The sequence below is a fragment of the Hyla sarda genome, chromosome 4 (assembly GCF_029499605.1).
Source record: "Hyla sarda isolate aHylSar1 chromosome 4, aHylSar1.hap1, whole genome shotgun sequence".
Classification (NCBI taxonomy): domain Eukaryota; kingdom Metazoa; phylum Chordata; class Amphibia; order Anura; family Hylidae; genus Hyla; species Hyla sarda.
The window spans coordinates 17974230-17990365 of record NC_079192.1 but is presented as its reverse complement, the minus strand read 5'-3'; the positions used below and the strand labels follow the sequence as shown (position 1 = coordinate 17990365).

General features: G+C 41.1%; 1 protein-coding gene across 1 annotated transcript; it reads left to right on the top strand.

Moving 5' to 3' along the window:
• The first annotated feature begins 1817 nt into the window (after nt 1-1817).
• LOC130367311 (extracellular calcium-sensing receptor-like) lies at nt 1818-13542 on the top strand. Its single transcript, XM_056569719.1, has 7 exons — nt 1818-1822; nt 4888-5109; nt 5526-5817; nt 7722-8552; nt 9470-9682; nt 10491-10614; nt 12644-13542. Exons 1-7 carry the CDS (start codon nt 1818-1820, stop codon nt 13540-13542), a joined length of 2586 nt encoding a protein of 861 aa, XP_056425694.1.
• The last annotated feature ends 2594 nt before the right edge of the window (nt 13543-16136 follow it).

Here is a 16136-nt window from a genome sequence, read left to right as displayed (position 1 = left end):
CTCCGTACTCCATGGGGGACCTGGGAGATTGAGTTTTAGTATCAAGACATTCCTGTATCTACCGGAGGTTTTCTGGGGATTGAGTTTATTCCTGTTTGTTCCTGAAGTCTATTCTGACTAATCCAGTTCTGGTCTAGTGTTAACTGTGCTCTGTATGTTATAATTCCTGTTTGTTCCTGGAGTCTGTGCTGACTCATCCGTTTCCCAGTCTTGTGTTCTGAACCTAATCTATTTGTTAGTTATCTGTGTCCAGTGTGAACAGTGTCCTATGTTCCTAATCAGTTTGCCTGTTTATATTCTGCCCTGTTAGTATTTATATCCTGTCTGGTATATGTGGTTGTCTAGTAGTTTTCCATTTCTTTTTCTGGTCTAGACCGACTATGTTTATTATATGTGTCTTTACGCCACTTCACTTTAGCGCAGGGAGGGACCGATGCCCAGTTGTCGATCCATCAGTTAGGATGGATGGGCAAGTAGACAGGGAGAGTGTTTTTATTGTCAGTTTGGGACTCACTTTCCCTGTCTCCCCCAGTCGGTCCTGACAACTTCTATTTTAAAATTTTGATTCTTCCAGTACTTATCAGCTGCTGTATGCTCCACAGTTGAGTAGTTATTTTCTATCTGACCACAGTGCTATCTGCTGGCACCTTTGTCCATGTCAGGAACTGTCCTGATACAATTCCTGATACAGACAGAAGAGTCAGCAGAGAGCACTGTGGTCAGACAGAAAAGAACTATACAATATCCTGTGGAGCATACAGTAGCTAAATACTGGAAGGATTAAGATTTTTATATAGAAATCATTTACAAATCTGTTCACCTTTCTGGCACCAGTTGATTTAAAAAAATGTTTTCCACCGGAGTACCCCTTTAATATACTTGCAATGTTAATGGTTGCCAGTAGATGGTGCTATAGCACCATAGTCTTTAGGTAGAGGTTGTAACCAGGAAGTTATTAGTGTGGTGGAGACTGCATGGTATTCTGCGGGGGCTACTTGTGCCCCTAATATATAAGGAACAGAGCACCCTACCACAGATTTTCTACATCAATGTGTAAAATTGCAGTCTTTAATAAATCTACCCCAGGTTATTTACTCTTTGTTGCAGTACACCACTTCTAATTTATTAGGAGGTCCAAATAATGGGACATTGCCCCTTACCAACGATTTGCTGTTATACTGCTTCTTATATGGGACTGAAGATGGGGCAACAGCTACCTCTACAACCCCTATAGCTATACCCAGACCTTGCTCACGATCAGTGCCAATTATGCTGCCAGTATAGAATGACTATGCCCACATTCACAGGACTTGGTGTCTGATATTTCCAGGACAATGAATTACATTCATGTGAGGAGATCCCTAGTGTAGATAGCACTGGTTTTCTGGACTAATTTACAAGCAGTCAAAAACAAGTGCTGGAATATCGGAATGTCAGAATTCTTACATTATAATGGAATTATTAAAGAATATCACTGTAGAAATCATATTTAGATTAGTCAGTTATAAATCACATTGTCTGACTCAGCTGTGATCTGTCTCTTCTAATGACCATGTCTCCAAGGACCATGTGTAATGAATGGGACCCTTGAGGTATATAGATGACATGAATATCTGACAGAGACATGAAGTCCCTTTTGTTTTAGTTCTGCCTTTACAATGGGCCTAGTGAGAATTGTCCCTATGGTAAAATACACAGGCAATGACCCAGAATCCTTATGAGAACTAATAATAAGATGTGTTACTATGAGGCCCCTAGACTTACAGTATATATAGGGGAAAGTTTTAATAGAAGACGTGCAATGTAACATCTGTACAATGAGGTAAGTCACAGTCCCGTATTACATACCCAATGATGTAACTGCTGACGTATCCATTTCCTAAAGCTTTATTGACCACATTCACCTCATTTTAACAGCTAAACAAAGTATTGCTTTAGTAGCTTATACTGCTCTAGACCGCAACAGATACTACCGCAGTATGTTGTCCCATTAGTGTATGGGGGTTCTACACTGGCACTGTGTATTGGGAGAATTCTGCTGGCTGTTCTGCCGGATTTCCAAACAAAAAGTTCTGGTTCTGACCACATGAGTTCTGTCCGAACCTGTACTTTTACCATAAGCCCAAAAAGATGTGTGTAATACTGTCTCAGAGCCCTAAATGCCCTGTACAACACAGCTAGGTCACCTATGTATCTTCTGAGTTGTTTTTAAGAGAAAGTTAATTTCAAAGTTATGGAAACATATATGGTTATGGTTAAATTGTGGAAACCAACAGGTGGAATAAAAACTCACTGCACTAGAGGATTTTTTATGTTTCTTAAAATTAATGTCAAAAAACTCTCTTTTGGGGAGTAGCAACAGGTTTTGTGCCTGGAAATGAAGAAGCAATGGCTTTTTTCAAGCTATTAATAATGATTTCCATTTTGGGAATAGCAACACGATTGGCATCCTAGAAAGTGCACAAAGTGACAAAAAAGCCTCTACACGGTTTTAATGTAAAACAAACAAACAAAAAAAAAAAGAAAACTTAAAGAAGTACTCTGGTGCAGACTACTTCTGCTCCATCCTGCCCGGGCTGCAAAAAAAATTAAATTAACCATCACTCACCTTCCCACTATAGCTGATCGGTCCTCCGGTCCATCTTCTTCATACTTCCGTGTGAACGAAGCGTCACATAGCACTCAGCCTATTATGGGCCGAGGCAGAACATCGCGGCGGCCGGCAATAGGCTGAGTGCCATGTAACGTTCACACGGAAGTATGAAGAAGATGGACCGGAGGACCGATCAGCTGTAGTGGCGCTCCGCGGGAACCCAGGAAGGTGAGTGATGGTTTATTTTCATTTTTTTTTTTTGCAGCCCGGGAAGGACGGAGCAGGAGTAATCTGCACCAGAGTACTCCTTTAACTTCTAATAAAAACAGACATTGTACAGACAGAACAGATGCAGAATACTCTCTGCTGCTTTACTACAATTATTATTTTATGTGGCTCTGTGTTGGTCACTGCTCACTGTCCCTCACAGAGATCTTCACCTAACACCTGTTATCCCTAACATGGCTGCTGAAGCCATGTGCATAGGCCTTTATAGGGACTTTGACATCACACCTATACTGCCTTCTGATTGTCTGGAGAGTTGTTTGAAAGGCATTATGGGGCTCCAATAGGTCATGTGATCCTTCTTTCTTCTCCTTTTTACCATGTGGCTGATCTTACTTTAGCAGGTTCTACCGATAAGAACTGTCCGAAGTTTGGGTTCTAGTCAAACAAAACTTTTTGCAAAAATCTGACAGAACTCAGGTTCTACAGGTTTGGTTCACTCATCTCTATTTATGAGCAACACTCAGCTGGGTATGATGTTGCTGTTTGGTGTCTTATTATTATGCTTTATAGTGGCATTTTTTCATTTTTCCATACTGCAGTACTCTGCTGTACTTGTATCAATTGGCAACCCTTTCACTAGGGAGCTAAATATTTAGTATGGTGTTAATGTGTCTATATAATGTCCATGAAAGTCTTCAAACCCTTTCACTTATTTTTACATTTTGTTATGTTGAGGCCTCATGCTAAAATTTAACTCCTCATCATCTCTGAGATATTTCTACACATCAATTGGACTCACCTGTGGTAAATTCATCTGATTGGACAAGACACTGCCTTGTCTATATAAGGTTTCACAGCTGACCATTTATATCAAAGCAAAAACCAAGTCATGAGGTGGAGGGAACTGCTTGTAGAGCTCAGAGACTGGATTGTGTGGAGCCACAGATCTGGAGAAAGGGACAAAAACATTATTGCTGCACTGAAAGTTCTGAAAAGTGGTCACAGTGGCCTCCATAATTCTTACATGGAAAAAGTTTGGAACAACCAGGATTCTTCCTAGAGCCGCCATCCCACCAAACTAAGTAATTGGGGTAGAAGGGCCTTGGTAAGAGAGATGACCAAAAACCAAATGGTCACTCTGGATGAGCTCCACAGATCCTGTGTACAAATGGGAAAAACTTCCAGAAGGTCCAGAACCATATCTGCAGCCTTCACAATTTGGCCCCTCCGCAGTACAAAAAAAAAAAAAAAAACACAGGAAAGTGACTGGAGTTTGCAAATAAAGCACCACAGGCTCAGGATAAAGGACTCATAGACTATGATAAACAAGATTCTCTGGTCTGATGAAACCAAGATTAAACTTTTTGGGCTCACCTGTCCAAATCCATCCCTACAGTGAAGCATTGTGGGGGTGGCATCATGCAACTACAGATTATGAGGGAACAACCTAGCACAAGGCCGCAAAAAAAAAATGTGACAAAAAGTGAAAGGGTCTTAAGACTTTCCAAATGCACTGTATATATGACTAGTGTTAGTATTTTGTATGTTCCCACTTATCAAGGCTACTGTTGTAAACTTATGTTTTGGGGCTTAAAGGGGTATTCCAGGCCAAAACTTTTTTTTATATATCAACTGGCTCTGGAAAGTTAAATAGATTTGTAAATTACTTCTATTAAAAAATCTTAATCCTTCCAATAGTTATTAGCTTCTGAAGTTGAGTTGTTGTTTTCTGTCTAACTGCTCTCTGATGACTCACGTCCTGGGAGCTGTGCAGTTCCTATGGGGATATTCTCCCATCATGCACAGCTCCCGGGACGTGACATCATCATTGAGCAGTTAGACAGAAAACTTCAGAAGCTAATAACTATTGGAAGGATTAAGATTTTTTAATAGAAGTAATTTGCAAATCTGTTTAACTTTCCGGAGCCAGTTGATATATATAAAAAAAAGGTTTTGCCTGGAATACCCCTTTAAATTAGTATGGCAGCCATGAAAACATGCCACAGAATGTTATGTTGACTGAGAAATGTCTAATCTTTCCTATCATTTTATGGCTCTGTCTTCAGGCTGGTGGAACTCGTCTACAATATCTTGTGGCAATTCATCCTACATTACCTGATGCCAACATCAAACTCCATTGGGCAGCACTGCAGTCTAGAGACTCCTGACCTGGTGGGGATCTCTGTGATTGGAGACATCCTATTTGGAGCAGTTTTACCTCTCCATATAGAGAAAGTCTACCCCAAGATCCTATATACCGAAAAACCAATGCCAGTCATCTGCACAAAGTAAGACATCCTAACATATTTTCTCTCATCACTGACATTGTTCATTTAAAGGGGTACTCTGCTGCTCAGAGTTAGAAACAAACTGTTCCGAACGCTGGAGCCGACGCCGGGAGCTTGTGACGTCATAGCACCGCCCCCCCATGATGTCACACCCCACCCTCTCAAGACAAGTCTATTGAAGGCGGCGTGATGGCTGTCACACCCCCTCCCATAGACTTGCATTGAGGGGGCTGGGTGTGACATTATGAAGGGGCAGTACTATAACGTCACGAGCTCCCATTGCCGGCTCCAGCATTTGGAACAGTGTGTTCCAAGCGCTGAGCAGCGGAGTACCCCTTTAATGGGGTTTTTCTTGTTTTCTTTTCTTAATATGATATATACTTAGCGTTATTTTTTTGTTGTTTTTTTTTTTCCAGATTATCCTTGGAAACATACCTTCAGCTCCATGTTGTAAAATACGCCACCATGGAGATAAACAACAACCCAGACCTTCTCCCAAACATCACATTGGGCTATCATATGTATGATTCCTGCTCCACTATTCAGAGGGAGTTGGAGGGGACAATATGGATGATGACGGGAGGCACAAAGGCTGTCCCCAACTTTCAGTGTCAAAGACTAGAGAAGCCAGCAGCTATCATTGGCCATTCCACCTCTACCTACTCCATCCTCATGGCCCATATTCTTGGGTTATCCAGTTATCCACAGGTAAGATGACCGACCAGTTTGATTTTACATAAGACTAATAAATATTATGCTGTTTTTTGTTTTTTTTTGTTAGAAAAATATTTTTCTGGGTGACAGTTTTGCATCTAGTTTCAATAAAGAACATATGTATACATGTTAGATAAATAATATTTCAGGCATAACAGTCAAACATTTTAGTTAAAGAATCCATCAGATCCCCACAAAATAATAATAATAATAATAATAATAATAATAATAATAAGTTACTCAGTACCTAATCCTGACCATGTAAATCTAATTTTTATGCCTCTATCATCTATATTTATTATAAAAATACCTCTTTTCATTAGCTCACAGTGCTAGAAATCCTCTCAGGGGAAGGGGCGTGTCCCTCCATTGTGATGGTGGGAGGTGATTGGCGTGTGGTTATAGGGGGCGTGTAAGTCTTTTATTATACTTCCCTTTATTTGATTTCTCTTTCTTTTTTTCAATATCAAACCATTTAATTTAAAGGGACCCTGTCGTGTTAATACAGTCATATTTGTCAGCAGCATGTTAAAGATCAGAAGGAGCTGAGCAGTTTGATATGTGGTTTTGTGGGAAAAGGTTTCAAGGTAACTTGACATTTATTTATGCAAATCTCTGCTCACTGTGGGCTAAGTAGTCAAGTGGGTGGTTCTTCTCAGTGACTGACAACTCTATATCCACACAGCTGTCAGTGACCGATTAGGACCACCCACTTGACTACTTAGCCAAAAATGACATTTAACTAGTCAAGTGGGAGGTCCTAACCAGAGATTGACACACCTGTGTATATAAAGAGAGCTGTCAATCACTGAATGGTACTGCTCACATGACTACTTATCCCTAAATGAGCAGAGATTTACATGAATAAATGACAAGTGTCCCTGGAACTTTTGCAACAAACTATATGTCAATCTGTTCAGCTCCTCCTGCTCTATAACATGATGCGATCTCCTATTTGGAGCCCCGGCTCTCCTTCCCAGTGGTGCGTCACAACCCCTGCCCCAAAGTGGGGGCCGCCACACACTCTCTATATAACTCTATGGGAGAGCCGAAGATTGCCAAACGACTTCCCCATAGAGCTATATGGAGAGGGCATGGTGGCCTCCGCTTCAGGTGGGGGACATGACACGCCACAGTGAAGGAGAGCCAAGGCTCCAAACAGGAGATCACAGGCGGCCCCAGCGCTCAGACCTCCGTGATCTAAAACTTCTTCTCCTTCGGATAGGGGATATGTTTTTTAGCATGATACTAGTCCTTTAAAGATAAAAATAAAAGGAAATATTATATCTGTTTCACATTACAATACAAATTGTATTTAGCTAGACCCAGGTAAACAAAAAACTGACCACACAACAAATTGTGAAAAGCAACTTCTGCTTTAAACTTAAATAGGATTGTAGGAAGGCTTAGTGATACAACTGTATTGAATGTAGTTGTTTATACAATTTTGGTCATAACACTTAAAAGGGTATTCAAGCCTTTAGAAAAAAAATAATATACTGCTTGGCCATGGAAAAAGTAGAAAATAAATCATACTTACTTAGCCCCAGGCCCAGCAAATCCCATTCTGCTCTGTCCGGTCCCTTGATCTTCTCTCTTCTATCTGCTTCAGAGATGACAAAAAGGAGCAGAATCTGCCGGCTCGGCCAATCACTAGCTGCAATGCTGTCCCATCTCAGCCGTTATTGAGTGAAAACAGGTCCTGCTCCAAGAGTTAGCAGGTCCTGCTCGAAGTGATCATCTACGAAACAGAAAGAAGAGAATAGAACAGGAGACCAGACTGAGCTGAACAGGGGCTGTGGGGGACAAGCTTGGGCCTAGAGCTAGGTAAGTATGTTTTCATTTTTTTAAAGAAAAGACTGGAACACTACTTTAATTCCTGATTATTTTACCAACAGATAAGTCACTTGTCAACCAGTTCCCTCCTAAGTGATAGAAGACAATTCCCTTCTTTCTTTCGGACTGTGCCAAGTGATGCCTTCCAATCTAAAGGACTGGCTCAGCTTGTTTTACATTTTGGCTGGACATGGGTGGGATTGGTGGCCCTGGCCAATGATTATGGTCAACAGGGTATTCAGGTTATTAAGCAAGAAATCCTTAAATCTGGGGCTTGTGTGGAGTTCACAGAGTTTATTCAGATTGATAGACCCGACAGTAACATTCCTTATATTGGACAAGTTATAAAAACGTCTACGGCACAAGTCGTGGTTGTCTTCTCTACTGATGTCCATTTTTTGCTCGTACTTGATGAGCTTTTGAGACAAAATGTAACTAAAAAGATATGGATAGCCAGTGAAGCTTGGTCAACCACTACATTATTTTCTTCAGAAAAATATTCCAAGCTTCTTGAGGGAACCATAGGGTTTGCATTCTACAGTGGAAATATTCCTGGATTTCAAGAGTACTTACAGCTGATTTATCCTGGCAACCTGCCAGAAAAGCCTTGGAATTGGATGTTCTGGGAAGACAATGTTGGTTGTGCATTTTTAGACTTTGGAAGCTTTACGTTCCCCAAACAGAGACCCTCAAGAAACTGCACTGAGAGCGATAAGATCACAGATTTTCAAATGTACCTTAAGCAAATGGCCAGTATTCGCAAGTCGTACAATCTGTACAGCGCCATTTATGTGGTTGCCAAAGCTTTGCATGACCTGACTACATGCAGACCAGGAAATGGTCTTTTCCTTGACAGAAGCTGTTCAGATAGCTGGGACTTTAAACCTTGGCAGGTAAAGATTCACACGGTGATGATGTTGATGAAATGAGTCATGATAAAAAAAACTAAAAAAAAACGTTTGGTTTGTTCTTGAACATTTCCTGCAATGAGCCGGTAGAAGAACGTGCTAAACATGTTCTCTCCTGACTCTGTATCAAGTGCTTCAGATGGTGCATAATGTAAGTCTATGGGACAATCTCTTTTCTACTAGGTGCCTCCTTCTTTGACCCCCTTACTATGTTGCACAGTTTGGCCTCGTTCACATTGCCGTCAGACTCCGATATTCGGAGTTCCATCGGCAATCCGGCAAGAAGGACCTTTAAAGCAAATTTTTTTTCTCCACTAAATTCTTGTAGAATTACCGGATCACTGATGGACCCCATATAAGTGAATAGGGTCTGCTGGGACCCGATAGTAGCTGTGTGCATCTGACCTGTTTTAGGGTCCGATTGGCTAAAAAAAAAAAAATAATAAAGAGCCGATCGGACCCTTACCATGTCCAATCGGATACGAACGCCAATGTGAACGAGGCCTTACTCTTATTATATAATTGAAGCTTACACCAACACTCTCTAGTCTGTCCACAAGACCCATGGCACTCACTCCATCTCTAGGATGGCCTATTGGCTAAGAGTGTGTAGGACATCCTGGCTTTGCCTATTTTTGTGTGCTGGAAAACTCTCTGGTTCCCACTCAGCACTCAAAAATCAGAAGGACCATTGATCTAATGCTCCTCGACAAGTCTCAGGTACTTTTAGCTTCTTATATGAGCTCACTTGTTATACACTCTGCTGTGGTCCTCCCCCACCCACCATTTATATAAATGCCCCACCTCTGCCACAGAGGGCCACTTTCCTGAGTATGGCTACTTTAAATCTATGTTTTCTTGGCCTAGTATTTACATGTACTCCAATGTGTATATCCCCACAGTTTCTAAAGTATATGAAGACAGTCAGTGTGAAGCTGAGCAGTGGACAAGACATGTTCTTTGATAGTAATGGGGATCCGCCTCCTGTGTATGACATAGTCAACTGGCAGCTGAGCTCGAATGGTGGATTGATACAGGCCAACGTTGGACAATATAACTCATCGGCCTTCATTGTTAATATGACGTCTTTAAGATGGGATATGGGTGACACCAAGGTAGACTTTAGTTATGATCTAGTGTAATGTAAAATGATGGAAATATTTATGTTGTATTTCCCCAAAGATGAAAATACACTAAATGTTAATACAAACTGATCTTATCTATCATAACCAAACAACTGTATTTTTTGTAAGACAAGGAGTAGTAGGCTTTAGGCCAATAGCACACTGTAGGCACATTAGGAGCTCCCAATGGGCATCACTGAGCTATATTTGATATTGTGTAAGGGACTTACTAAAGCAATATAGTTAGATTACTGTATAACAAATAAAATGGAATACAGTATGTAGAAATAAAGTAAAAACTAGTTTATAGCTAGAACATTCTCAGAAGTTGTCAGTGCCTCCATATTATTGACTCACAGATAGATAGTGTATGATCAGAAATACCTCAACATATAATTTATTTGATTCTGGTACCTTGAAGGGGTACTGCAGCAAAATTAACTTATCCCCTATCCACAGGATAAGTGAGGGGGTTTCGACCGCTGGGAGCTCCTGCGATCTGCGATCTCTGTTGACGGCATATGCTCCATTGATTTCTATGGGAGCTCTGAAGAGACCTGAGTCCATCATTTGGCAAACATCGGCACTCCAATAGAAATTAATGGAAAGCATGCCATCTAGTGGTAGAGGACGCACATTCCTCACTGAGCGAGATAGGGTCCTGTCCCAGAGATCGCGTTCAGTCCCAGTGGTTGGACAACCCACGAACAGCTACGTATTCCCTATCCTGTGTATAGGGGATAAGTTAATTTGGGCTGCAGTACCCCATTACTTTGTATATATTTGTCTTTACCTTCAGATTCCTGTCTCAGTTTGTAGTGAAAGATGTCCTTCAGGCTTCAGAAAAGCCCCTCTTAGTAGAAAACCCACCTGTTGCTTTCAATGTATACCTTGCCCTCTCGGAGAAATCACCAATAAAACTGGTAAGTAAGATCTATTAACCTGTTTTTTTTTAGTAGCGTCTCCTAAAATTAAAGGGGTACTCCACCCTTAGACATCGTATCCCCTATACAAAGGATAAGGATAAGATTTCTGATCGCTGGACTCCCGCGATCTCGGCTGAGGCACCCCAGACATCTGGTGCACGAAGTGAACTTCGCTTCATGCCAGATGACTGACGATACGGGGCGGAGGCTCGTGATGTCATGACCACGCCCGCTCGCGACGTCAAAGCCACGACTTCTCAATGCAAGTCTATGGGAGGGGGCGTGATGGCAGTCACGCCCCCTCCCGTAGACTTGCATTGAGAGGGCTTGGCAGTGACATTATGAGCGGGGCGCAGCTGTGATGTCACAAGCCTCTGGTGCTCTAAAGAAATGCTGGGTGGTGCAGGGAAATCGCGGGGGTCGCTTGCGGCAGGACCCCCGCAATCAAATATCTTATTCCCTATCCATTCGATAGGGGATAAGATGTCAAGGCGTGGAGTACCCCTTTAACCCCTTAAGGACTCAGCCCATTTTGGCCTTAAGGACTCAGACAATTTAATTTTTACGTTTTCATTTTTTCCTCCTCGCCTTCTAAAAATCATAACTCTTTTATATTTTCATCCACAGACTAGTATGAGGGCTTGTTTTTTGCGCGACCAGTTGTCCTTTGTAATGACATAACTCATTATATCATAAAATGTATAACGCAATCAAAAACACTATTTTTGTGGGGAAATTAAAACGAAAAACGCAATTTTGCTAATTTTGGAAGGTTTCGTTTTCACGCCGTACAATTTATGGTAAAAATGACGTGTGTTCTTTATTCTGAGGGTCAATACGATTAAAATGATACCCATTATTACATACTTTTCTATTATTGTTGCGCTTAAAAAAAAATCACAAACTTTTTAACCAAATTAGTACGTTTATAATCCCTTTATTTTGATGACCTCTAACTTTTTTATTTTTCCGTATAAGCGGCGGTATGGGGGCTCATTTTTTGCGCCATGATCTGTACTTTTTTTGCTACCACATTTGCATATTAAAAACTTTTAATACATTTTTTATAATTTTTTTTTTTATAAAATGTATTAAAAAAGTAGGAATTTTGGACTTTTTTTTTTCGTTCACGCCGTTCACCGTACGGGATCATTAAAATTTTATTTTAATAGTTCTGACATTTACGCACGTGGCGATACCAAATATGTCTATAAAAAAAATTTAAGCTTTTTGGGGGTAAAATAGGAAAAAACGGACGTTTTACTTTTTTATTGGGGGAGCGATTTTTCACTTTTTTTTACTTTTACTTTTACATTTTTTAACATTTTTTTTTACACTTGAATAGTCCCCATAGGGGACTATTCATAGCAATACCATGATTGCTAATACTGATCTGTTCTATGTATAGGACATAGAACAGATCAGTATTATCGGTCATCTTCTGTTCTGGTCTGCTCGATCACAGACCAGAGCAGGAGACGCCGGAAGCCGGACGGAGGAAGGTGAGGGGACCTCCGTGCGGCGTTCTGAATGATCGGATCCCCGCAGCAGCGTTGCGGGCGATACGATCATTCATTCAAATCGCGCACTGCCGCAGATGCCGAGATCTGTATTGATCCCGGCACCTGAGGGGTTAATGGCGGACGCCCGCGAGATCGCGGGCGTCGGCCATTGCCGGCGGGTCCCTGGCTGCGATCAGCAGCCGGGATCAGCCGCGCATGACACGGGCATCGCTCCGATGCCCGCGGTTATGCATAGGACGTAAATGTACGTCCTGGTGCGTTAAGTACCACCGCACCAGGGCGTACATTTACGTCCTGCGTCCTTAAGGGGTTAAGCTGATCTTTGGGTGTACTACTACAAGAAATGTTGTAGTTCTGAAGTTCTGCTTTAGCCCCATACAGTGGAAATAATTGTCACATGATGTATATTGAAGGGTTTCTACATTAGATAGTCCCATTTATGAAAACATAATCTATAGAACCATTATGTAAAAGTAAATTTTATTTCCTTGATTTTACTTTAGATGCAAATGAATGTCTTAAATGTCCATGGGACCATTGGCCGAACCAACGAAAAGATAAATGCCTACCAAAACATATAGAATACCTCTCCCAGGAAGAGACCTTAGGCATCGTCTTGATGTCCACCAGCATCACATCCTCCATATTTCCTTTAGGTGTCCTGGGACTTTTGATTCACTACAAGACCACACCCATTGTAAAAGCCAACAATTATGTCGTCAGTTGTCTTCTCCTGGTCTCCATGTCTCTCTGCTTTCTCTCCTCTCTGGCTTTTATTGGATATCCAAACCACGTCAAGTGTCTTCTTCGCCAGGTGACTTTTGGGATGGCCTTCGCTCTTTGTGTCTCATGTATCTTGGCTAAGACCTTTACGGTTATGATAGCATTTAAGGCAACAAAACCAAAGAGTAGTTGGACCAAGTGGGCCAGACCTCAAATATCATATCTGGTGATTGGCCTGGGAACATCACTTCAGTTCCTCATAAGTTTTATGTGGTTATTGTTTGCACCTCCTTCCCCACAATACAACTTGAATGCAAAATCTGAAGTTATCTTAGCTGAGTGCAATGAAGGGTCTCTCGTGGCTTTTTGGTGTACAACTGCTTATTTAGGCTTCCTAGCCTTGGCTAGCTTTCTTGTGGCCTACTTAACCAGACAGCTTCCCGGTAGCTACAATGAAGCTCGGTTCATCACCTTTAGCATGCTGGCTTTCCTAAGTGTCTGGGTATCCTGTATTCCGGCTTCACTCAGCACCAGTGGTAAATATGCCGTAGCCATGGAAATATTTGCAATCCTTTCCTCCAATTGGGCAATGCTGTTCTGTATGTTTGCCCCAAAATGTTATATTATTTTGTTCCAACCCCATATGAACTCAAGAAAACACCTCATGGGGAAAAGATAAAAACAAGTTTCTATAATTATGTGGAAAATATCAGTGTTAATTTATTTGTTATTTATTTGTTATGTGAATAAACTATTTTGAATTCATAAATTGTTTTGTTTTCGCATTTCCATAATTTGTGTGTATTGTGTATTTTAAGTTTTTCATTACAAAGTGCGTCTAAAAATGAGCGAATTCTGTCTAGATTTCACAAAGAAAATTTGTACTTGGTATAATCCAATATTTTTGTGATAAATTTTGGATGTTTTGTCCCTGCTCCTGGGTTCGGAATGGTCTGGAGGTAATAAGTGAAGCTGTATGTATCATAGCCTCCAGTTATTGCATTTGCTAGGCTGGGTGCCATCAGCTTAGTGTACTGTACATAAGCTTGATAGGAGTCTCTGGACTTGTATATACTTTGTATGGGCCATCGAAGCACTTCTAAATCCATATCGGGATCTTAATCTAAAAAAAAATATGTACCCCTTTCTGTTTTCATGCTGCAGTCTGATAGGACAGGCGTGAGCACAGAGAAGTGCTAGTCCCTCCCTCACTTACTGGACTTTGTCTCTGCTTGTGCTTCAGCTGGGACAAAGATGATGCTGCAGCCAGACAGGATTATGTTCTTGATGGTATGGGGACACCTAGTGGTCATTTTATATAAGCCATCCTGAAGGATAACAGGTTGATGCCTCAAAGTAGTCCTGGTAAAGTAAGATCTAACCAGGCAATATAGTCAGGGATAGTCTGTAGCAACTCTAGTAGGCAGTGCTGCTCAGCAGTAGGAGATTTAGCCCAACACGGGTTAAGCAGCTTCAATGTGGAGATATACCAGAGTTGAGGGTGTTTAAATAGCTGCTGGATAAATAGTAGGTTGCATGCAGGCACAGGCTCAGTGTCATCAGTCTGGGTTATGCACAGGAAAGTCAACAAAATACAGAAGGGTCAGGCAGAGACAACATCAGGAAAACAAGCACAGCTATGATGCAGGATATCAGGTCAGAAATATACACCTTTACTATGGAATGCCTTAATATTTTTCAGGCACAGGCGAGTAGTAAGAACTGCGTTTAATAGGTAGTGCCAGGAAACAATAGGGAGAGGACACATTAGGGGAGCACACTGCTCTTAAAAGAGGACATGTAGCCAACCCTCAAAAAGTCACTGTCAGGGACCGACCATGGACAGGGAGAGTGAGCCCTAAACTGACCCTAAAACCGTGCCAGTCCCTTCCTGCACTAAAGTGCAGTGGCGTAAAAACACATAATATACATAGTCAGTCACAGGCCAGAATCGGAAAACTACTAGACAACCAGATCAGGATACAAATACTAACAGGGCAGAATATAAACAGGCAAACTGATAAGGAAACATAAGACACTGTTCACACTGGGACACAGAACAAATAAACTGGACACCCCACTGCACAAAAGGAGTAGCCATTAATAATAAAGCCAAATAGGCTACTGGCCAGCGGATACACTCCACCTTGTGGACAAAATGCTGACCCAGTAGGAAACGGAAATATAATACAAGAAACACTAGACTAGAACCAGATGAGTCTGAATAGACTCCAGGATACCAAACAGGAATATAACATACAGGGCACAGGTAACAAGCAATACTTAGACATAGTGTGAACAGATACATAACAGAAAGGATATACAAATCATAAAACTGACAAATATAACACAGACTAAAATACACTAAGAAAAGACTATTTAACAATGGCTAAAACTCAGATAATTACAAGGTAAAGTTCAAGCAGACTTGAAAGTGTATTGCACACAATACCCAGCACCAGAATGCAGGAGAATCCTGGTTAAATAACTCCACCCGAGTTCTCATTTGTTCAGAGCATTAACTATTCCCTATCCAGGTATAATAGCAAACTGCTCTGACCAAACTAGTGTGTGAGTACACACCTAAACAGAAAAATACAAAAACAAATAAACAGACATTACAGTCACCTTCTTACAGTTGCTAGATACACCCGCCCATTGCCAAGATATAAGGGTTCATTCTTTGTCTGACAATTTCGGTAATCATATACTCCTGAATAAGTAGACCCCCACAACAATGTACAGGGTGGGCCATTTATATGGATACACCTTAATAAAATGGGAATGGTTGGTGATATTAACTTACTGTTTGTGGCACATTAGTATATGTGAGGGGGGAAACTTTTCAAGATGGGTGGTGACCATGGCCGCCATTTTGAAGTCAGCCATTTTGAATCCAACTTTTGTTTTTTCAATAGGAAGAGGGTCATGTGACACATCAAACTTATTGTGAATTTCACAAGAAAAACACTGGTGTGCTTTGTTTTAAAATAACAGTTTTCTTTATTGAATAGAAAAAGAGAAAGAATGTAAACATGTAACAACCATGTATGGAATGCAGAAACGCCCAAATAGTTACAAGGGTGAGCAAACAAGGCCATAAGCGGACCTACTATTAGCGTAACAACTGATAACAGATTATATAATATACATGCATATTAATACTATATAGTTCGGATTCTCAAGTCTGTCCAATGAATGAAACCGATATACAAGCGTCCGGGGTTCCCAACAAGGCTTACTCAGTGATCCGAAATGCCAGCATACCATAAA